A 25749-nucleotide genomic window follows, 5' to 3' on the forward strand; every position below is an offset into this window, starting at 1 on the left:
AATGTGGAGGAGATGTTGATGCTTTTAGCATTGAAATCATAAATGTTTGCTTGTATATTTTTACTTTGTTATGGTCATTTCACATTTGTTGTTATTGTTTTCAGTTCAGAATAATAATACGTAACAATTTAAAAGAAGTTACATATTTGTAAAATTATTTATAAATAGTTTAAGCTAGAAGGATTTCTCACTTTGTATATAAAAATGTTTAAGGTGGAAGGATTATTTTTCAAATTCAACAGATCCACTACAAACATCTACATAGGTAGCCCATATCAAAATTCAAAAATATTAATTACAATATCTTGTTTAATAAAAAGTAATAGGACATGTTTTTTGGATTAATACTATTGAATTTTGATTAATACTTTTGAATTATTCCTATTACTTTTTATTAAACAAAATATTGTAATTAATACTTTTGAATTTTGATATGGGTTACCTACGCAGATGTTTGTAGTGGATTTGTTGGATTTGGAAAGTAATTCTTTTACCTTAAACAATTTTATATACAAAGTGAGATTAAACTATTAATATGCAACTTCTTTCAAATTGTTAAGTATTAATATTCTGAATTGAAAACAATAATAACAAATATGAAATGACCATATACAAAGTAAAAATATACAAGCAGACATTCACGATTTCAATGCTAAAAGCATCACCATCTCCTCCACCTCAACTCTTAAACAATGTCATTAATATTAGTTTTTCATTTAATGCATTTATATGTATTAGTAACAATATTAATAATAACAAGTTCAAAAAATAGTATTCTTATAATAATAATAATAATAATAATAATAATAATAATAAGGGTTCTGTTTGTAGAAAAGTCCTAATATTTTTGTTTACAGAAAAGTCCTAATATTTTTTGTTTACAGAAAAATCACAATATTTTGGATTAGTTTATGAAATAGTCCCAAATTAATTTGGTACCGATTTCAACCGGTCAAAAAGGGTCAAACTGCAAATTTTTGCCGGTTTTTGGGACTTTTTCGTTCAAAAAAAAAATCTTGGGACTAAAGTGTAACTTTTCCATAAATATTGGGACGTTTCTGAACATTTCCCTTGATTTTATGATAGGACTGATCGTTTATTTTCAGTTTATTTTATTAATTTATTAATAATTAAATTTAATAGTTAGAACACAAAATTTTATAACCCGTGAAACCACGGCCACAAAATTAATTAAACTTTAATAGTTAGAACACAAAATTATTAATCAATTATAATCGTTAATTTAAATAAATATGTGAAATTATATCACCTTATAATTTGTATTAATTTTATTTTAATTTTTATTACATTGTTATTAATTTATTATAATTAAAGTGAAAATTTTAAAATTTGAAATAGAGAATTAATAGGTTGACAAGTGGCATGCATTAATTAAAATGTTTAATAGGGTGACATATGACAAAAAAAGAATAAAATGTGTATTAATTAGGAGGCCTAATATGATGACACATGTCAAAAAGATATTAAAACTATTCTTTTATTAGAATAGGGATTTAAATAAGTATGTGAAATTATATCATCTTATAATTTGTATCCATGTTTTGAAAACCGGACCGGACCGGCCGGTTCGACCGGTTCAACCGGGAACCGGTCGCGGATCCGGTTCATATAGGTCAAAAAACCGGTATTTGTTTGAACCGGTAAAAACCGGTCGAACCGGTCAAAACCGGAAATTTTAAAAAATATTTATTTTTTTTCATTTTTTGTATTTTTTATATAATTAAATATAATTATAACATCATCCGGTTTTTCCGGTTTTTGAGAACGGTCCGACCGGTTGGACCACTTGAACCATCGAACCAGTAAGACGACCGGTTCGATCTCCGGTCCGGTTTTCAAAACCTTGATTTGTATTAATTTTATTTTAATTTTTATTGTATTGTTATTAATTTATTGTAATTAAAGTGAAAATTTTAAAATTTGAAATAGTGAATTAATAGGTTGACAAGTGACATACATTAATTAAGAGGTTTAATAGGGTGACATATGACAAAAAAAGAATAAAACGTGTATTAATTAGGAGGCCTAATATGATGACACATGTCAAAAGGATATTAAAACTATTCTTTTATTAGAATAGGGTTTAATAATTAAATTTTTGTATTTTTTGTTTTCTTATCTACATAGACATGCTGATTGAAATATTACAATTTTGGCCCTTTTATTTATAGTTTATACTTGATTTTCCACCTTTTCATTTAAAGAAAACTACTTTTAACATTTATTATTATTATTATTATTATTATTATTATTATTATTATTATTATTATTATAACCAACATAATTTTGTGAGACTGTTGGATCAAATTTTTTTTAATGAAATATTCTAATATTTTATTGTTCGTAAAAATACAATACGCAATTTATTCTAACATTATATGTTTTAGAATATTTTAATGTAAAATATGTTAAAATTATTGTTTTTGAATATTAGAATATTACTCATTTAATTTTTATAAACACTAGAATTAGAATATTTCACCAGAAAAAATTGGTCATAAGTCACAACACAAAATGATAAACGGTAAATTGGTAAGGGTAAAAGACATAGAGTGGTAAATATAATTTTCATTTGCAAAAAAAAAAAAATCAAGAGAAGGTAGGATCAGATCGGTTCTCGATCCTACCTACGATCTTACGATCCAACCCCAAATACGATTCGTTTACGATCTATATCATTTTTGATACCTAGGATCGTAGGATCGTACAATCCTACGATTAGGATCGCGATTTTGACAACCATGATATCAAGGTTGTAAAAAACGTTCGACATTAGCTAGTCGGTGGATTATGATTAAGAGATCAATCGGCTATGCATAGATTAATCGGAGACCCTAGATTGCCAATTTTTTGAATTTTAAAAAATTAAATATGACTAATATCATAACAATGTTTGTAAATACTTCTCCACCATCACCAACATCTCCGATCCGGTGCATTTTCTCAATTCTTGTCATTCCAGTCAAAACATTAATCATGTTAGTTAAGGGGTTTGATTAGGTTAGCAGGTCGTTACATTAGTTAGGTTACCATGTTGTAAGCTCAACCAATTTAGAGGCTCTAAGCAAACATTAAAATTGGGGCCCTTCAAGTAAGAAAACAGGTTCGAACTTGAGACCCTTAGTTTTATAAACCAACATTTTTACCACCAGGCCAAACTCCAACTTTTCTTTGTAACCCAATATATATATATATATATATATATATATATATATATATATATATATATATATATGTTCAATTGAAAACCAAAAAAGATTAAAAACCTAAGAACCCTCATTAATTAGTAAAGATTTATATGATATTGTTATTAAATATGTTAAAATCCTTAATTTTTTTTCTCTTATTACAATAAATTTATAGTTTAATACACAAAAATTATATATATATATATATATATATATATATATATATATATATATATATATATATATATATATATATAATTAAATCGTTGAAAATAAAAAGGTATAGAATTGAATACAAGCTACAAACAAAAGGGCTAAAATGTATATTTTAATAAATCTTTATGGGTATCAAAGATGAATATAAAAATAGAAATTTAATTAATTAATAAGTTAATAACAAAAAAGAAAAATTAAAAAATTCAGTCATGTCATGTTGTATACTTTAGTTACCAAGGTGGTTTTGACATTATTAGAGTGGTTTTAGGTGTGAATAACAACACCCATCAAGTTGATCTTTATATATTCAAGGAACAGCGGTGTTTGGCTTAGCTTTTCACACCCCAAAAGTTTTTTTGAAAAGTTACAAAAAGTTCATTTTCCTTGTATAAAAACTTAGCTTTTAAAACTAGTTTTGTCAAACATCTTTTGCTTTTTTTCTTTTCCAAAAAGTACTTTTATGCTGTGAAAAGCTAAGTCAAACACCCCCTAGGTGTAAAACAGGACTAGGTTTAAAACGGTTGATTAAAAAAAATATTAAAGAAAAATTAAATATCTTTCTACCTTTTAATCCTATCAATCCTCTTATCCATTTAAATGATAACATGTGTCATATTAGTATCCTAAAATATCATTAACTCTCATTAAATAAGCATTAAATGTTACATATGTCACCATTTCAATGGGTGGGAGGATATGTACGAACAAAAAGTAGGAGAATATTTAATTTCTCAATATTAAAATGTAAATAATAAATATTTTTTAAAATAAAATTTTGAAATAAAGAATGAAAAAACATATTAATTGCAATTTAGTATAATATTTATTACATTTGGTACTTTACATATATATAACTATAAATATTATGTAGTTGTTTAATTTTAAAATTAGAAAAAATCATAAATTAATATGTGGATATTATTTATTTAAAAATTATCACAAAATGACAAGTGTCAAAACTCATTAGAGATTGACATGTGACAAAATTATCTTCATTTATTATAGTAGATTTTTTGGTTAAATTTCTTTCTAATCGTATATATTATATATATATATATATATATATATATATATATATATATTCCTTCTCATGTGTCATTCTAATCCAATTTAATATTATGTCATACTTTAAATTTTAAATTTCTAATTACATTAAAATAAAATTAATACAAATTCTTAGATCGTGTATTTATTTAAATCAATGATTATAATTTTATAAAACTAAAAATTTATTTAAAATATTTGATTAATAATTTTGAAATTTTACTATGAGAGTTTAGTTAATTTTGTAATTATAATTCTCACGGGTTATAAACTAGTTATAAATATAAAGTGTAAGTTTTCGTTGTGAAACTATTGTTAATGCACAATATATAAATATAAGTATATCAATGCGTAAAGTGTAACTTTAATTCCTCAACTTTATATAATTCGTCACTTGCAACTCCTTTATTTTGTAAAATAATATTTTTCATTCTTTTACTTTTTAAAATATTACTTTCACAAGTTTCACCTTCAATTTTATAAAATATCAACCTATGCACTATATAAGTATGTGAATGTGTAAACTATAATTTTACTCCTTCAAATTTATATAATTTGTCATTTGCAACCCTTTTATTTTGTAAAATGATATTTTTCACATCTTTACTTTTTAAAGTATCATTTTTACCCCCATCCACCTTCAACTTTGTAAGGTGTCACTGTTACACCTTCTTGTTTTAGACTTTCGTGCTTATCCCCGTCCCCGTAGTGTGTGTGTGTGTGTGTGTGTGTGTGTGTGTGTATATATATATATATATATATATCATTTTTACTCCTCTATTTTGAAAAATACATTTGTCACCCTCTATGTTTTTTAAATGTTACTTTGACTCCATGGGGGTTTGAACTTTGTAAAATGTCACTGGTTTAATCAATTATCACTCCTAATACATAACAAAAACATGCAAAAACTTGAGGCAAAGCATGGACTCATTTACTAGTATATATACAAATTAGAATTTATGTAATGACCCAAATTTTCATAAGAAATCAAACATTTCCAATAAACCACAAAAAATCTCAAGAACATTTGTTTTCACATTCATAAAATCAACAATTTTATTTCAAATATCAGAGTGTCCCAAAAAAAACGTCTGAGAGAGTGCATGTCACGTCATCAAGCCTTGTCATTGCCCTTAGGCTCAGAAGTACCTGAAACAAATCAACAAACTGTAAGTTAATGCTTAGCGAGTTCCCCAGAGCATACCTCACACAATCCACATAATCACATAATGCGTATTAGCTATAAAAGCTACATAAACCATATAAGTCATGCATATAACATATAGGGATGCCCTGGAAACCCTCCAGGGTCTTACTCCGGGTGCCATGGGAACCCTCACATGGTCTTAGCCCACTACCATATAAATTAGACGTACAAACATATAAGGATGCCTTGAAAACCCTCCAGAGTCTTACTCTGTGTAACACTAGTCAAAATAGGTCAATAGACAATCACATGTAATTATGCCAATCATGTAATGTGATTATGTTAACCTAGTAATGTGGTAAGAGTGTTATGTAGTTCATGATAAATTCTAATACGATATGGAGACCGCAGCTTGGAACGTAGCTTCGTCGAATAGGAGAGTCGGTTTCTTGCCGACGGATGGGTTACGCTTCCTCGGAGGCATGGTTTTCCTACACAGAAAGGAACACAAGATAATGAGAGACGATGGCTAACCCTGGACATATTTGTCCTGACTGTATTAGGCATAAGTTTTTCCCGTGCCTCGGATGTTGGTTGTCTGAGTGTCGATCTACATCCCTATGATGTAGTCCTGGTATTCAAGGTAGGAGTATGAGTATCGGAAAAAGGCCATAAGATGGGAGTCGTTCCTACTACGTTACCTTTATACTGGGAAAGGTTTCACTCTCCGGCCTGGAAAGATTTGAGAACAGTTCGGAACGAACACCGCGGGAAGATAGGCTCATGAAGGCTTATGGCTAAACATTCTCAATAGAGGTGTGGGGATCCGCTCTAATCGTGTAATTGGCAACGGGAAATGACGATATACCTAACACATAGCGTGAGTAGTGTAACCACTAACTCGCTAAATTGTATTATTTTATGGGTGTATTAGCGTGACGTACACGAGGAAAAGACACTTCTCGGGTTCCATGTATTGGTTCCCTCTGTCTACCTCGTATCCCTGACCGGGACCGGCGTTGGTTTCCTTCGGGTAGTTACCTAGGGTTCTTTTCTCGTGAAGACATATTGAATTTCTACTCCGCCTTACTTCTGAATCCGACTCTGGGTGTCATCACTTCATGATGGATGACTGGAAATCTCGGGAGTTTAGGTGAATCTCTCATCGATGTCCCTAAAAGATATAGGCACTTGGTGATTTCAATAGTCTCGACCTAGTTCATTTATTTCCGAACTGGAAATCTTCTCAATGAACCTCTTCTGTGTCCGAATCAACTCTTCTGCCGAATACTGAAGTGGATAGGGTTTTCTACAGGGTTCGTGCGAGAATGGAAATGTCTAAGGAATCCCAAGAGATTATTAACATTTCACTGGGTGATCCATATCGAGTTCTGATACGATTACATAGGGTATACAAATCATATATAACTTAGATCCAATAGGCCTTCGAATATTTGATACTACTCTATATCCACATCCCAACGAGGAAAATGAAGTAGAGCGAAACCACACATTCTTAGCCTATGGGATCCTTATTATATATAACCTTGGGAGCATACTCTCTGTAATTGTAGGTATATCAATAAGGATCTTTTTAGTTCTTCACACAAGGTTGTCTATGGATCCTAAAATACCCATATGGTATTTTAAATTTTCTTGTTTGTTTCTTATCTTCTGAATATGATCCTGGGATTAGTGTGAGTCTTTTAGTATACTAAAATACTCCCATAGTATTTTAAACTTTATGTTTGGCTCTAGCATTCCTAGTTGGTAAGTTTCAGACCTGTTGCAACACCACTATCACTCCCAAGCACACGTTCATCGCATCTCGAATAAATGTAGTTGATCAGGTTACATTTATTCCAGCTTACGATTACATAAATGCCCAGGTTTGACGGTAATGCTCAACATCCGAAGACTTTTATTCTTGTTCTTCTTGTGATACTTGTGTTCGAGTGTTGAGATTCTAGATGTTCTTATACTTTGGTAAAATATGGTTATATTTTAAAGTATAATTCTTGGTCAGAGTGTTTTATCCCTAAGTATTTATAGGTTGTATATCTTTTATGAATTGATATACTTAGCTCACTATAATAATGCTCTGATACCAATCTGTCGCACGCCAAAACCGGAACGGCGGAAACATTCTGGGGTGGATGACGTCATGTTAAGTATCACAACATGTGCAGTATAGTAATCAAAGTACAACAATCATTGCATTAATAGTAATAGTTTTACATGGTTTACATTACATAGAACATCAAAGTAATACAAGTAATAATATAAGTGCAGCTTGGTACTAAATTGTCTTCATCAAAAGCTCCTGGGATGTACATGTCTATTGTTGACCTGAGAATACAAGTTATTTGAAAAGCGAGTATCAGCATTTTTACAAATGCTGGTGAGTTCATAAGTATTTAGTGTCATTTTATTCAAATAACTTTATATAAGTAGTAGTTTAGATTCAATGGCGTATTAGAGTCCTTTCCAGAAAATCCTATATTTTCTTTATTAAAAGCAGTCTTCTACCAAGACTGGACGGAGTTATGTTGTGAAAGTAGTTTTTCCCTTAACACTATCATTATCAAAATATGGTATTGATTTTAAAGAAAGTGGGAGAATATCAGGGATAAATCATATGCCTCAACAGTGAAGACTGCTGACTAAGGCAAAAGGAATCATAGACTCCAGGAGAGTATCGACTGAACGACACGCTTGGCTCAGTCTAACAAAGAAGACACGGACCCCAGACGGTATCAATGAAAGATACAGCTGACAAGGTCTAAAAACAGTGAATACAGACCCTAGCCAGTATCAAATGAAAGATACAACTAGCACGGTCTAAAACAGTGACTACAGACCCTAGTCAGTATCAAAGGAAAGATACAGCTAGTAAGGTCTAAAACAGTGAATACAGACCCTAGACAGTATCAAATGAAAGATACAGCTAGCACGGTCTAAAACAGTGAATACAGACCCTAGACAGTATCAAATGAAAGATACAGCTAGTAAGGTCTAGAACAGTGTAATTCTAAGAGTGTGTTTCCAGCATACAGTGTTAAATACCGTTACCTTAAGACCATGAATTATAAGGTAACATGGAGATACTCGTAACCATACTAACCGACACTAGAGTACCTGACGCCCTGCAAGCGCCTGTGTAAATATGACATTTGTCACCCCTTGGCTTGGTAGGCCATGGACTGTAGCTAGCAGTCAGGGTGCGGGGGTGTCAATCCCGTATAGATCTATACACACAATGTCCGCTCTCCCTACAAGAGACTCTGGTTACTAACTAGACAACGGAGAAGGCCGTGTCCTAAAGATGTATCCCAAACAGTGAATTCTGATGAAAGTGCTGGACTAGCAGTAGAGACTCATAACTGAACTGACCAATGTAAAACCCATACGTCTATACATGTATACATGATATATAACTAAAGATCAAACGACCTTCGGATGGATATCCGATCCCACCAGACCACATCTCAACGAAGAAAAGGAAATAGGGCGGACTAGCATTCCTAAGTCCTTTAAACTTTATTTATATAACTATACAAGTACAGGCATACTTGTAACTAAGTGGAAGTGTTATCAAGTGTAAGTGTATCACGAAATAGAGGCGTTATCAAGTATAAGTGTATCACGAAGTGGAGGCGTTAATAGGTATAAGTGTATCACGAAGTGGAGGTGTTATCAAGTATAAGTGTATCATGAAGTGGAGGCGTTAATAGGTATAAGCGTATCACGAAGTAGAGGTGTTATCAAGTATAAGCGTATTACCAAGTGGAGGCATTAACTAAGCAGAAGTGAAGCAGTAGTATCTTAACCAAGTAGGAGTATAAAAACATGGAAGAAAACTTTGATGAAAACTTTGGATAAACCTTTATACGTAATAAAATCATGACTTGTTATTCTTTTGTAAAAATTAGTTTGAAAAACCTTTAGAAACCCTTTGAAAACCTTTCAAAAACACGTTGTGGTCATAACTTCGATAAAACAATATAAGTAAAGATTTGAACAAGTAAAGACATTTTAGAAAACCATTTACAATATCAAACTCGGTAAAACAGTTAACAGTGTAGTAAATCCTTGTGCATGCGGGTTATCAATCACATGTGATTGATATGATAACTGGCATGTTTAACTTGTATCCCCCCCCCATTTAAAACATGTAAAAACATAAAAGGTTCATTCAGGGGTATGAACTCACCTGTTGTAAGTGGGTTGAACGAAGGTGACGGGTGGGTGCTCGGTGTCAAGTAAAGACTTGAACACACTTAGTGACCTATTAACATATGATAATATATGTTTACATACAATTAGTACATATAATACTAATTAAACAAGTATACGCATCCTAAAGTGCGAAAAACACTTTGATTGAGTGCTAGGGGTGTCCCGAGTAACATTTAAGGGTGTGTATGACTTGGATAAGGAGCTTACTCTTCAAGAGTAAACTCTTAGGAGAGATTTCGGCCCTAAACACCTCATACCCATGAGTTTACGGCCGTAAACTCATGGATGAGGTTCTTGAGTGCTAAATGGCCTTTTACCAATTGAGGGATGATGCTAGGTTTTGTTCTAGGGCATTAGAAAGGGACCAATTCAAACATATGGACCATTTGATGAGTTTACGGTAGTAAACTATGAGTTTACGGTTGTAAACTCTCACCCACACATTCATTAAATGTTTTGAAGGCCATAGCTTAATCATAAATGGTTCTACTCATTTTTACAAGTCAAGGGGTGAGTTTAGGGTACCATTTAACCCCTTTATAGGAGTTTACGGCCCAGGTACCCATTCATGAGGGGTTTACGGTCGTGAACTCCTTATGGAGTTGTTTTAATCGAGTTTAAGGTCCCTAATTTGTTGGTGGTTGATTCTAGAATTTAATCCAAGTCTTTTGGTGTGTTTAAGTGGCTTTTAAACACTCAACTATGAGTTTACTCCCCATGATGGTGAGTTTACGGTCCAAGCATGCTCTTGGGCAGTAAACTCATGTTTACTCTCCAAAAACTCGTTTCAAGGTGTTCTAAGTCCGGTACATTAAGTCATATAGCCATATCTAAGCTCCAAAGGTCGATTGGAAGGGTTTAACGGCTCAAAAACCCCTTATATGTGTGTTTACGGCCCAAGCATGTTCCAGAGCCGTAAACACATAAAAATGGTCCTAAATGATTGTTTAACCACGAATTTGAAGGTCCAAGATGCTAATCTATGAGTTAGGGAAGTTACCTTAGTGATTTGGAGCTTGAAAAGTGTGATTTTTGGACCTAGATCTTGGATTGAGGAGAAAGGTTAGAGAGAGAGGAGAGAGAGTGAAAAAGTCTCAAATGGACTCCATTCACCCTTATATAGGGGTTTGAGTTGGGGCTCAGTGGAAATCTACCCGATACTGCCGTTAAACGGGGCTTTTGGTCGCACCCGATTTAGTGGTCGTATTTTGACTTGGTTGAAACTTAAATTTTTCAAGGAAAAAATTTGGGATGTTTCTAATTTATTTCAACCCTTACCAAGTCATTATAAAAGTCCCACATTAATTAACCTCTTCCAAAAGGTTAACGGACAGTTTATTAAAACTAGGCTTATTAACGGAAGGAGGGGGTAAATATGACAGAATAAACTCCGGGTTGTCACAGGAGCAAAGAATGTTCCTGAGTTGGAGCATTGGGTTCACCCATGCTACTGGGTAGTTACATGGGCAGAAGTGTACAAACACAAAATTGAACCTATAAATGGTATATTTATGCGGCCCAAATCACAATGCCCAATCAAGTTGCTTCCACCCAAACATGTTGTTCAGGTATGTTTTCATATATCAATATAACTGCTGTTTCTGAAGAACAACAATTTAATCTTATGTACATTTGTAGGTGGGTAGGCCCAAGAAGAAAAGGAAGCGGGCATATGATGAACCTGCTACATAGGGGCATAAACTGTCCAAGAAGTGGACCACTGTCACATGTGGAAATTGCAACAACAAAGGGCATAATTCAAGAACTTGTAAAGGTTAAGGTAGCCCTAATGACAAAAGAACTGAAGAAACAGGAGGATGGAAGTGAGGATGTGGGTGTTGTTGAGAACCATTAGGTCTTTTGATGTAATTTGCACTTTACTTTTATGGTTATGTTAACACCTATGTTTATGTACCAAACAATACTTACTTTGGGCTCCTTATTTTGTATGGTCATGCATGTTGACCTTGAATCATTGTACACATAGGTAAACTATGAAACAATGTCAACTGCTGTTGTGATATACAATAGCATTTTTGTTATAATGTTGCTCTTGTCAAGTAGTATTTGTGATATTCAAAGTGTATGGTCATGCATGTTGAATTGGTGTTCTTGTCAAATAATATTTGATTACACAAAGCCATGACACAATAACTTTGTTCTGAAATTAAACCATTAAACCATTTGATTGCACAAAGACTAATAACATTAACACAACATTAACCAGAACATAATTTCCTGCATTCAAACTCAAAACAGACACAAACACTACATTAACCATGCTACAATTTCATGTCTTCAGACTTAAAATAAGACCACCAGTACATTAACCCTATGACCACGACACTACTTCCTGCATTCAAACACCACATTTAAACGCAACTTCAACCATGCTTCAAGTAACGAATTGCAAAAAGACACCAACTGAAGAGAATGATTAACTTATACATCCTAGCTTGCATTGTAGCTTGTTGAAGAGATTCTTAGAGCTTGTTCATAGACCTGATTAACCCAGGTATCACTTCCACCGATCTAGGGCACATGGGCTCATCAAACCACCCAATCCAACCACACCTTCTCTCATTACGAAAACAAGACCAAAATCGCCTTCCAGGGTTGTGATCTGACCAGGAAGTGACGATGACTAGATCACGATTTTCACAAGCACATATCGACATTTTCCACAACTTTCTTTCTCTAATAGTAGTAGTGATCGATTGAATTAGGAGGAAGAACAAGAAGAAGTAATATAGGCGTTAATTTATATGTTCAGAAACGATCATTTAGGGTAAAATGACATAAATACCCTTATGTGCAAGTCACATGGGGGCAGCTTAACGTTGGAATGGACAGACATCCAACTCGGGGACCAAACGCGTGCAACTTATGGTCCGTAGGTACTATTTGAGGGAAAAAAGTACTGTAGGGACTACATTAAGGAAAAATCCAAAACCTAAAGGACCATTCGCGTAAGTTGTTCTATTTTAAATTACAAGGGTCTAAAGTGTGATATTTCTTCCATGGTCATCTTGCACTCAATCAAACACCATTATTAACCGTTGATCGATCTTAGATCACATCTTGACCGTTAATTGTATCTTGTCCACATACCGACCCGTTTCTCTAGAACACCACAAAGACACGTTGCGAGCTCTGTATTCATACGCATCCACACGAGAAACTCGAATTCTTTAATTCTTGATTTTGACTATTAATTCCCCAAAATCTCATCTTTCTTTCGTATAAATTGAAGCCTTTTCTGTTGTCTCAAATCACACAAGTTTTCTTCGTTTTCTTGCACAATCAGTTCAGAAAGATTACAAGTTCTGTCTGTATCAATTATACGATGGCCACTCAAGCCAAGAAATCAGTTTATGACTTCACTGTAAAGGTTAGATGATTTCTAAATTTTTTTCTGTAAAGGTTAGATGATTTCTAAATTTTTTTCATTTAAGGGTTTTAATTTGGAGTTGGTTTCATTCGTCATGTGGCTCTGTTTGTGATTTATATTTTATAGTAAGGTTTTGTTATATGAGCTTCTTCGAACGATCAGTTTTTTGTTAAATCATACAGAGATGTGATGCGATTATAGAAACTAAATCCATTTGGATCATGGGGTTGAGATTTTTTTGCAACTCGCCTTGATTTTCTGATTATTTATTTTGTGGGGTTTACAAAAATTAACAAAAAACCATTTTTCCTGGCAGTTTTTGCTAAAATTCACGATCTTTACTACTTTTAGGCTACGTGTTCATGTTTTTATCGGTGTATTTGTTTGTTAATTTTTATTTATTTTATTTTTTTTTTTTTAAAGGCAATCGTCTTTTGATTCAGTTGTAAGCTATAAGCAAAGATTTGTGATCGCAGCTGTAGTTTTGTGATTCAAGTTTCAAGATGATCATAAGGCATCATGAACAAAAGTAGATGTCATTTTTCTAAAACTTGCAAGATTAAGATTCCATATACAGATATATAGAACTTCTATGAAGTGAACTTTTAAGTTTATACAGATATATAGAGTATTTTTTTTTATTGTTTTAAGTAACATAAGATTATTTCCATGAATGTTGACATGATTACTGGTGTTTAATTATTTATGCCCTTAATTTCAGGACGTTAAAGGACAAGAAGTGGAGCTTAGCAAGTACAAGGGAAAAGTCTCGCTGATTGTTAATGTTGCCTCACAATGGTATATATCTAAATTAGCCTCTTATATTTACATAATCCAATCAAATCTCACTCTAATGCCAAAAGATTCAACTTTTAGTTTATTTTATCATCAGTACCATAAAGAGTACAACATTTCTCATTAATTTCATTATTTTTTGGTGCAGTGGCTTTACAAATTCGAATTATCCTGAGTTGACAACTTTGTACCAGAAGTACAAGGATCAAGGTTGGTTTTGGATTTTTTTTGTTTGGCACTTTTAAGGTTTCATATTTTATAATTGGGATTTTATGAGCCTTTGGTGGAGGAATGGATTTTTGGATTCTGACCCTGTGTTTGTTATTTTACAGGTTTTGAAGTCCTTGCATTTCCATGCAACCAGTTTGGAGGACAAGAACCTGGAAGCAATGAAGAAATCCAGGAGTTTGCTTGCACTCGATTTAAAGCAGAATACCCTGTCTTTAGCAAGGTTGGTTGGTGTTATTTCTTTTTTGACTTAATGCAGAAAGAACAACTTAATTAAGAGGACTTAATGTAGGTTAATGTGAATGGGAAAGATGCTGATCCTTTGTACAAGTTTTTGAAATCAAGCAAAGGGGGGTTTCTTGGTGACAGTATTAAATGGAACTTCACAAAGTTTCTAGTCAACAGAGAAGGAGAGGTTGTTAGTCGCTATGCACCCACCACTAGTCCTCTCAGCATAGAGGTAACTGAAAAAACTATGTCTTCTTATATTCTAATCTTTGTCATTGATTTAAAAGCTTCAATGGTATGTTAAAAAGTGTTCTTTAATTTGGTTGTGTTGTGGTTGTTGCAGAAGGATATAAAGAAGCTGCTTAATTAATGTGTTGGCTTAAATGTTGTTTCATGAGAGGTGGTGGTTCTTCGGTCGATATAGCAATAAGTTAGCAATCATCATTGTTATAAATATTTGTTTGTAATTAAGTTGTTAAATAATGTTTTTTTTTTCTTTTTTTCAATGTTAATGTGTTGTTAAATCATATGAATCTTTGATTACTATATGTCTATATGATATACGGGCTTGGAGTTTACAAATGGTGTGTATTGTGTACTATCTATCTGTGTGAGAATGGGCATGAGGAATGAGCATTCCGTTGCACAAAATTTATATATGTTACTGGAACAAATAGGCATTTCCTTGAAGCAAATTTGTAATATATGAAGCATGTGAATATTTCACTTTGCAAATATACGGTGTTGTACAATATTTCACTTTGCAAATATACGGTATAGTACAATGGTCATTGGTTTACTTTTCAAAAAAGTCTTCATGTGTAGAATGAAAATACTCCAAACACATATAATGAGTTATATATAAGATCATTCTTTAGGAATGTCAAATAAAATTGAGCATTATCATAAAAGTCATAAAGAATGCGATACAAGTAAAATATGATTAACAATGCATTAGACATGAAAAACAGGTATGAAATGATGATGGAGATGCTCTCTCTCACCTTTAATTAATATCATTTTCTCGTGAAGATTTATCTTTTGAGAGGACTTTTTTCAAAGTTTTGGCGGATATATAAAAGTGAAAGATACGTGTAGAGACTCTATAGACACTTGTCAAGAACGTCAGTTATTTGCAAGTTCAGCACGTGAAGCCTACTTCTTCCCATGCATGATTCGATCTAGCTCCATTATTGGATTGATGCCTATATATATAAAGCATCTTCCCCACCCAAACCACATACATTACAGACACACACAGTTCAGTTCTACAGAGCATATATAACGATGGTGAAAATCAGCATCAATGGCGTCTTCCTGGTCCTCTTACTCCTCTTGGTTACATGTTAGTTTCTCTATCTCCTTGCTTGCTTAGTTAATTACATGGACATAACTTTCGATCTGTTTCTTTTTTCCTGTTGTACTATATATGTAGTATAATCAAAGTGCTGAATGTACAGATGAAGAAGAAAGAGGTGGGAGTGGAACGATGATGATGATGGCAGAGGGGAGGACCTGCGAGTCGCAGAGCCATGGATTTAAAGGGCGGTGCGTCAGCAACAATAACTGTGGTCTCGTTTGCAAAAACGAAGGGTTTTCCGGTGGATGGTGTCGTGGTCTTCGTGGAATGTGCTTTTGCACTAAAGATTGTTAGCTCTGCTTCTGGGGAATGTAAATAATATTAATATTAATAATAACTTAGTATGCTTACTTGTGGAATGTGGAATGTGGAATGTGGTTACAGAATATGATAAAATCTATTTTCATAAGTTTATTATGGTATTTAATCGGCTTATTCAAAACACTGTAATGACTAATGAGGTAGGTAATCACTACAAATGACCAAAAGAGTAAGGTATATCATGCATGTTTTTTCCATAGGTATCATAGATTATAAAAAAATATCTTACAATACCCTTATAATATAGAGTGATTTTACAAACTTTGTGAATTCTTTTCCGTATAAAGTAATTTATATTCTGCAAAAGCTTTTTTTTTATTTGCAAAAGTTTTTTTTATTAAAGTTATTGTACTAAGGATCATCTATAAAGCAGTTTATACAGTATGTATGTGAGCTAACCTTGTGACTTATGAACAAGAGTAAGACCCTTGTGGTGGTGGTGGCACAATCTATTGAATACGAACTCTATTGAGTAGAGTTCAAAGAATTATCAAATCATCATTACATCGCCCATTAAATACATATTCAACTTTACTTTTGCCACCCGCAATTCATTAAACACATTCGATCCTAATGGTCATCTTATTCTCTCTATTGAACCTTGATAAAGTGTTAGAATAATATGTCATCATCTACATTCATTTAATCCTAGCCATCACCTTATTAACTCATATATTATTTTATTATTTTATTTGCATTGTGGATGTCATGAGTAGAGCTAAGGAGCTCTCTCTCTCAAATTTTATTTTTATTTATTTATATAAAAGTGGTGATCCAGATAAGAAGCATTTTGTGGAGTATACCTCAAAAAAATTATAGTTAAACTCACAACTAAAGAAGAAATTACTCAATCCAATGATTCGTGAAGAAAAAACCTCCTGGTGGCTTTATCGGATAATTGATTCGGATTCGGAATAAAATAAAAAGACCTTCTAAATTATTGGTTGTTTTTCATTTTTAATTGTAGTTTCTTTAAATTAGGTTATACTCGTATGTAAGTTTGTTTCACTGTTAACTTGTTTCAATTTGATCGTAACATATTTTATTTCATTTAATGTTATTGTTCAATTTTAATTTATTATACAGCTCATTTTTCATATATTTATATTGAGATTGTAGATATATGTTTTACCGTTTACATCTGTTAAAAGCTTTCACTATATATGGGATTTTGGTGTTTGATGGCGATAATGTTAATTTTATGTTATTAAATATTTGACATAATGTTTTTTTATCATAATACTAATGAATATTAAAAATAAACGGAATACTTATTATATTTGACCCCAGAATAACATCATTCCGAAGAGAAATGAAATAAACACTCACATAAGTCAGAAAACGTATAAAAACAATCAATCTGTAGTAAATCAGCATGAATGCAGATAGATGTACAGAGAGAATCTAAAAGCTAGAAATTAAAAATTTTCCATCAAATTGACCAATGTTTGTCAATGACTACCGACTGGTCACAAATAGGCTAACAATTCAAGATGTAGAAGATTACTACCGACTCCAAAATAATAAAGTTCCTTCCTAAAGCTAGGCCTACTTGAAAATAAAATAAAAACAAAACAAAAAAACTCTCAGACTTTGTTGGTTACAAATACGTTAGCCCACAATCCCATCTATAATCTACACATAAACGAAGACATTGAGGAGGCTAATAATAAATAATAATAATAATAATAATAAGAGCTTAAGATCTCATCAAATCTCAGTTGCTTTCTTTCTTTCTTTTTCACCGGAGGTGGCATTGATTGCATTTACAACAACACGCGCCTATACAGTCATCATCCACGGGTTAGGTCAATCTCAGTATGCTGCGAGTTTCTGGGATCTGGTGGCCAAGCAACCGCATGTTGTTGGCTAGTAGGAGCAGAGCTAGCCTCATTCAGCTGAGCACCAGCACCAGGACTCTTTTCCTCTCTTGAAGAAGGTGTGTATGTCTCATCTTTAGTCTTTGTCTTTGAATTGTTATTATTACCATAAACAAAGCTGCATACAACCACCTGGAAAACCAAAGATTAAAAAGATTGAAGCTTTGAAAGTTGAAGGTGTGTGAGAATTGAGAAAGATAGATACCTGGACCAGGGTGGATGCGATCAGCTTGCCGCCTATTGCACCACCAATGACATGACCATCAGGACTGCAAACCGATATGCTAAGACCACCGGTTCGGTCGCTAAGTGCACCCGCATCAGGAAGCAGATAAGATCCTGATAAACATAGTATCTCAAAACGGCCCTACAAAACAGGTCATTTTCAACCAAGTAAGATTCACTTTATTTCATAAATCTAACTTTTCAAATAGAAATCAAGAAACCACGATTTCATTCCACATTATTATTATTATTATTATTATTATAGACCCAAAAAGGAAAGTGTTGAACTTTTCATAAAATACAACCTCATAAGTCACGGTGGCAGCAGAAGATGTAAACTGGCGTAGTGTGACTGCAGAAACAGCACCATTGCCTGACAAAATGCATAGGGCCCTTGGCCTTTGTTGTGCGAAAGATAGTAACTTTGCTGCAACATCCTGCAATGTACAGTACAACCATGCAATTAATTAGTTTCCTTTCCTTTTTCAAAAACATTTTTAAAAAAAAAGGTCAAACAGTATTAGACTAATACTTCAATCCATTTGTCATACTTCAAAGTACAATGATGTGTACAATGTCAATGAATGGGGGCCATTGAGTACCTACCTCTCCAGCTGCAACATGGATGATGTGGGGTGTAAAAGCTATTCCTGCCGAAGTACTCATCCACTCACCTGAGAGGATTAAAATGAATGTAATGGGGAAAAAAAGCCAAGAACATCAAAGCGAAATGCATTTTGGATTATAAAATGAACACTTGGCACAAAAAGATACCAATAGAGTGCAGAGATTCTTCAAACAAACAGGAATAGAAATAAAAGCTCGAGAATGAATAACCAAAAAGGCACAAGCTTTGTTTATATATATATAACGAAAACAAAATCCGATATAATTCAAGATAAGTAAATGTTTCCATTTACACCAATTTTGATGTTCTAGATCTAGTATTGATCTCTCTATCGCATCAACTAAGTAGGATCAATGCCCAAAACATGTAAGCAGGACACGTGAAACAAAACAAACAAAACATTTGCTTACATGAGATAGAAAACTTTCCTACCCGAGATACCCTAATTTACTTGCTATTCGTACGTGTTCGCTTCCGCATATGAAATCTAAAACTTCTATTATATAATTAGACTACATTCAAGAATCATGAACCAGAGGTTTGATACAACTTTCTCTAAAGTTTAACCACATAAGCTAGCATTCTAGTGACATGTAGATTAAATGTGCTTAAGGACAAGGGTAAGAACTAAGTTTCATATAATCATATATCATTTTGATTCGAGTGTGCATGGGGCATTCACTAATGAGATTCCCTTTGTTTGCTTAATAATTCGAAATGAATCCACAAGCATGAGAATAGAATAAAAACTATCACATCATTCAGGCAAGTTAATTTGGTAAGTAGACATACCGACATCTGCAAGTCTTTGCTTTCTACCACTCCCAGGAGGCCTCCCCCTGTTCTTTTTTGGGGTCGGTGTGAGAGAACCAGGAGAAGCAGCCATGGATGCCGGTGTGAGCGCTAAAGCCATATGTGATCCATCTGGACCATATTTTCTAGGCCTCCCTCTCTTTTTCTTCCCAACGGAGTCAGTCCCACTTCTAGGGGTGGTAATCGCGACTGTCCCACCACTGTTACCGCCGGCGCTGCCACCAACACCGCCACCGCCACCGCCTCCGCCGCCCATGTTAATGCCATGAGGAAAATTGGGTGATGGATTGTGTTCCGCTTGGTATGTTGGACCCATGGAACCTACCCTCATGCTGCTATGGCCATGGGGAGACATGTTAGGGTTTGATTGGGTTTTGAAACCAGGTGGTGGGGCGTGTAAACCACCACCCTGTGAATTACCCGACCCGGCATGAGAACCCGATCCACCAATCCCTCTGTTGAGATAAAACGATGGCATTCCTTCCCTTCCATCCATGCATTTACCCAGTAAACTTTCTCCCGCCCCACCACAAAAATAAACAAAATTTTGACAAAAGACACCACTTTCTTTCCAAAATCCTTCAGTTTAATTCAAATGAATCAAAATTGAGCAAGAAAAAACACTAACAGGGAATTTAATGAAAAACCCTTAAAAAATAAACAAAAAACTACAAAATTTAATCAAGGGTTTTTCATGGGTTTGTCAAGGGTCGATTTAACCCATATAAAAAAAAAAAGCGAATTAGGGTAAATTGAAACTTTATGCTGCAAAATTAAAGGTTTTAGTGTGAAGCTTGCAGCCTTACACCAGCGGATTTAACACACAAACCGTGGGTGGTTATATTCGAATAGTGTATAATCAGAGAAAATTTTACACCAGATGAATCTGTGGAGATAGGGAAAGGAGCCTGTTAGTTATATGTGTATCGAAAGAGAGAAAATGAGAAACCCTAGATTTGAAAATCAAGAAGAAATGAGAAAGAGAAGAAGTTTTGGGAAAGGGGAAGTGGGGGATAGAGAGTGGGGGAGGGTAAAGACAAAAGTGAAATGATAATAGTAGAAAAAATAGCTTTTTGGAATTAAAGTAATCAAAAACTACATTTTCTTTTTCTCCTAAACGGCCCAAAATTACATATATATTTAAAAATGCGCGTAAAGATCAAAAGATAATAATTAACAACTAAAAGAACATTCTTTTGCTAATGCAAATACTATATTAATATTAATAATTAATAATATATTAGTGTTTAGTAAAGCTAAAAAGGGAGAAATATCATTATTATATAACTATTAAAAGTATTAAATATGATTTTATATCATTATACTGATTTTATAGTTATGAATTATAATTAATATAAAGATAATTCTTATATTGAAACCGATAAATATATTATAAAAATAAATTAACACGTTAGGATAAACCTTATATATTATTAAAAAATATCTAATAAATTAATATACAAAATTTATCTTTCTATTCATTAGCAATCATCTTATAATACCATATTCTTTTAGGTGTATTAAATATATTTAACATTAATATGTTGCACATTTATCACTTTATGACTATGTTAAATATTATATTTCTTTTTTTTAAATCGATAATATAATTACTCCTAAGCTAACAATTAATTTCATCAATATCTATGAGAGCATTTGAACCATCAACATTTAAAGAGGAAAGACTTCACTTGATAAGGTTGTGCTATAAGTTATTTGGTAAACATATTTTAATATTTTAATGTACTTTGTCTCCAAATAAATATATTAATATTTTATAAAATGTTACAAGTAAAATAATAATTTTTTTGTGCTAATGATATGCCTACTGTTTCAAAAAAAAGTTATATGAACAATAAAAATGGTTTGACGTAGTTAATAGTGATAGTGTATTTTTTTTATAAAAAAAAAAAAAAAAAAAAAAAAAAAAAAAAAGAACACTTTATATTACAATGTAAATTTCGTTCGTACAATATAATAGAATTTGAAAAGTATAATATTATTCAAATTCAATATTATAATTGAATGTATTATTCAAAATTATATGGCTTAATAAATAATATAAGTATAATTATATATAACATTAATTTTGGATGAGCTTATGAACTGTACCCTGAGTCAGTCGGCTACAATTCAAGATTTTGGAGCCGACCCCTCCACCGCCTCTGTCATCGAATCATAATCGCCTATGCATCACCATAGATATCCTTCTGATGGTTACCCTAAAATCAATTGAAGTCCATTTTGAGACTCTATTAGAGTATCAGTTCCTCCAACCTGATCGTTCGTTCTCACTATCTTATTATTCCCAATTCGAAGAGAGATAAAATAGATGAAGCATGGGTTTGATTAAACTCAACTTTGTATATCATAAGAGAGATAAAATAGATGGAGCATGGGTTTGATTTTAGATTTGAGAGACTGGGGAAGAACTGAAGCACACATCTAAGAAGTAAAATCAAAAATTAATTTTCTCTGTTCTGATCCTGGTGTACTTACACTCTTGTCACTACCACTGATGTACAACTTCTTGCTTCAACGGCATAATTGTGGTGGCTTTCAATGAAGATTGCAGCAGTCGTGTGGTTAGTTCTATTCTTGTTCCACCTAATAAGGTCGTTAAGATGATAATAGGATGCTAAAATACATAAATAAATATAATATATTGTTTTTTGCATTTTAACCATACAATGAAAATCATATTGATCGTCAAAATTTTAGATTAATAAATGAGCCCCTCTTTTTAATTATATTTTTTAAGTTATGGATTTTAAACTCTTTTTTACGTAGTTAAAGTTCATAAGGAAACGAATTTTATATAAAAATAAATATACAATCAAACATACATTTATATTTATATATTACATTTAAAAAAAATACGACGCATCAAATGTTTGATAAAACTTAAGAAGACCTATGATATAAATGGAACGCTTAAAGTAATGGAAATCTTAAAGGTTGGCTCAGTGATAAAAATTGGGTCATTTATTTTCATGGGGTGTAAAAGCACTTTGAGTTTTTTTATATGTTTCTAATATTTGTTGTTTGTCGTAAGATTTTATATAAACTAAACTTGTTATATTTTAACATTTGTGATTGTGATAGTGATACAGTGATAGTTTCTAAACATTTGTCTACTACCCTGACTTGAACCTTTAAATTTCATTAATTTTTTGGTTGAAGAACACATGTTCAATACATCTTTGGGTCGAAGGTCATCTATAAAAATTATATTATCTTTGTTCCAAATTGATTGTCCACTTTTGAAGTATTTTTTCTATAACTTTGACCTTAAATATTTTTATGTTTGATAGATAATACTTGTATATGAGTGTATTGTATTTTAGATGTTTTCTCATTGTTATAAGTTTTTATCAAGTAATACATAATACAAATAAAAAAATTTAAGGTTAAAATTGAAAAAAAAATACTTTAAAAATAAAAAATAAACCTTCAATTTGAAACGGAAGAAGTATATCATAAATAACCAAAAAAAAGTATAAGAAAAGTCATTTTAGAAATATCGTAAACGTAAATACTAAATATCAAGAGATAATTTATTTTTTTCCAAAGGTTACCCCTACCTCCTACCCTACAAAGGTGATCCTGTGATGGGGCTTGAATGGTGTACTTGCACAAAGTGATTGTTGTGCAGCAGTGGGGACAGAAGTCAACAATTCTTGAAAACAAACAAATAAAGTGTAAAAGAGAAAGTGAAAGGTGAGTGGGGGTTACGCTATTTTCATTTTTAACTTTTTTATGGATTTAAAGAAAGTAAGTACCAATAAATGGCGTTTTCTATTTGAGTTGTTTTTACCAAAAGTTTAAATCAAAATCACGTAGAAATAAAATAATTAGTTATGACAATATAACTATATTAAATGGCGTTTTCTATTTAAGTTGCCTGGATTATGTAAAAGGATAACATTTAGGCCCCGTTTGATATGTCTGACTTGACTCAAGTCAGACGTTTTTGGCTGACTCGATCAGCAAAATGTGTTTGATTATCCAATTCTGGCCATCTGACTCGGTAAGAGAAAGGAGTTGGCAGGAGGCTGACTGAGAAAGAAAGCAAGACTTTACAATAATACCTTTGGCCTTGGATAAAAACAAGTGTAATTGGAGGTTACAAGAATTGAACTCGGGTCTCCTCTATACATAGAATGATGTTTACCAGTAAGCTAAAGGGTTTTTTGTGTTTTAATCTCTAAAATAGTATATTTAATGTCTTTTATGCTGGAAGTTTTTTGTATACATTATTATTATTATTATTATTATTATTATTATTATTATTATTATTATTATTATTATTATTACTTTTATTATTATTATTATTATTATTATTATTATTATTATTATTATTATTATTATTACTACTACTACTATAAAGAGCATCAGGGTAAAATTGTCATTTTGTATCAGTCAGCACATTCACTCAGATGTATAATCAAACAGCATAGTTTCTTACTCAGTCATAACTTATTACTCAGACAGACCTTTCTCAATCAGCACTTTCTTAGTCAGCAACTATCAAACGACCCCTTAGATAAAGTTGTCATGTTTAATAATTCTTAATCGTATAAAAGTTTGTATGTTGTTTCACAACAAGAAATTGGACAAATAATGTCCTATTTTTTTTGTCAATTCCAAATTAGTTATTATTGAAATATGGTGTTCATAATCACAACAGTTTGTAATATTATTATTAATAATATGGTCCTTATGAGTTACACGTAACGACAGAAACAAACAACTGATAACACACAAAAATCATAGGAATTTGATTTGTTGATTAATTAAGTCTTTATTAAAGACGTCTTAATTGAACGAAATCTGGAGTGCTAAAGTGTTCTAAATAAATGGTATGGCAAGTTAGATAATTATCAAATATATGGATAATTATATTGTGACTCGATATTTACCCTTTTAGTTTTAAATTCTTCCCTGTAAATAGAAGGTCCGAGACCGGATCTGGCAATGCATAAACATATCAAATCTCTTTAGACAAACCCTAGTATTCGACATAACCTCTCACTTCTTTAAACCTTAAACCACACCCGCCTACACAGTGCATAAAGGATTATGCTCGACGCGCACGAGGTTCTACATGGTGCGCAAGGTTCGATTCTAGCTTCCGATTTGCGTTGTTCAGTGTGTTTGTGCATGGGGTGTTGTCGGATGTTGTTGCTCTATTCCTTGAGTGCAACTACGAAAGATGAGCTCTACGATGGGCTCCTATCATTCATTATTTAGTAAAGATCTACAAAAATTCAGAAGGCTACAAATGTATGTTTCTAGTTTCCTTCTCGTTTAATTTAAGTTGCAATTGATTGGTACAACATAAATCTATGGATGGTGTATGAGATTTGATATTTAGTTGCTTTCACTGGAAGGTCACACCTTATGATCTCATCAGTCGAACACTTTATACATCGACCACATCATGAAGATTATGGTCTTATGTAATATATGTATGTTAGGCAGTTATACGAATATGTATCGAATAGGTAGCAAATTTGATATCTTGGTTCTTATTATAGATTAGATATAAACCCTTGATTGAAGGGATTCACTATAATAGTTTTGTATATAATCAACATTAGGTTGAAACCCTAATGCAAGTCTTGGTGACCGTCTTTGTGACCTTCGTTCTCTTGGTGAGAACACCCCTTTCTTGATGAAAGACATCTTTGTGATTACTCGTGTTCTTTACTTTTATGTTCGATATTTTTTTAGTTAGTTTGTTCTTTGTTAATTATACTTGAAGTGTATTCGATTGATACAAACCTTCAATTTGTATCAGAGTAAGTTTTTGATAAACTTAAGTTGCATTGTCGACATCCTACGATCCCAAATCGTCTGCTCTCAACAAGATATCTCCCTTCGATGAGCAAAATTTTACCATGTGGAAAACTAAGACTATGTTTGCTCTTGAAACCATGGATTATGAGATGCTTAACATTATTGAGAAGGGTCTTCACGTTCCTATGTATCAACCTATGGTTAACAACTCTCATGTTGG

At 32.5% G+C, this 25749-nt stretch overlaps 3 protein-coding genes across 3 annotated transcripts; 2 read left to right on the forward strand and 1 right to left on the reverse strand.

Annotated features, from left to right (window-relative positions):
* The first annotated feature begins 13015 nt into the window (after positions 1 to 13015).
* LOC111920824 (probable phospholipid hydroperoxide glutathione peroxidase) lies at positions 13016 to 15082 on the forward strand. The gene is made up of 6 exons (XM_023916395.3): positions 13016 to 13249; positions 13971 to 14047; positions 14193 to 14254; positions 14377 to 14495; positions 14565 to 14732; positions 14844 to 15082. The coding sequence occupies exons 1-6, from the start codon at positions 13205 to 13207 to the stop codon at positions 14868 to 14870; spliced, it is 498 nt and encodes a 165-aa protein (XP_023772163.1). The 5' UTR covers positions 13016 to 13204; the 3' UTR covers positions 14871 to 15082.
* A 346-nt stretch (positions 15083 to 15428) lies between these two features.
* LOC111920825 (defensin-like protein 1) lies at positions 15429 to 16269 on the forward strand. The gene is made up of 2 exons (XM_023916396.3): positions 15429 to 15845; positions 15961 to 16269. Exons 1-2 carry the CDS (start codon positions 15788 to 15790, stop codon positions 16152 to 16154), a joined length of 252 nt encoding a protein of 83 aa, XP_023772164.1. The 5' UTR covers positions 15429 to 15787; the 3' UTR covers positions 16155 to 16269.
* A 1317-nt stretch (positions 16270 to 17586) lies between these two features.
* On the reverse strand, positions 17587 to 20749 carry LOC111920826 (AT-hook motif nuclear-localized protein 5). The gene is made up of 5 exons (XM_023916397.2): positions 19707 to 20749; positions 18893 to 18960; positions 18592 to 18723; positions 18267 to 18428; positions 17587 to 18193 (listed from the first exon to the last, which is right to left on the reverse strand). The coding sequence occupies exons 1-5, from the start codon at positions 20221 to 20223 to the stop codon at positions 17975 to 17977; spliced, it is 1098 nt and encodes a 365-aa protein (XP_023772165.1). The 5' UTR covers positions 20224 to 20749; the 3' UTR covers positions 17587 to 17974.
* Positions 20750 to 25749: the final 5000 nt, after the last annotated feature.

This window comes from Lactuca sativa, chromosome 3 (genome assembly GCF_002870075.4).
Source record: "Lactuca sativa cultivar Salinas chromosome 3, Lsat_Salinas_v11, whole genome shotgun sequence".
In the NCBI taxonomy this organism is placed as follows: Eukaryota; Viridiplantae; Streptophyta; class Magnoliopsida; order Asterales; family Asteraceae; genus Lactuca; species Lactuca sativa.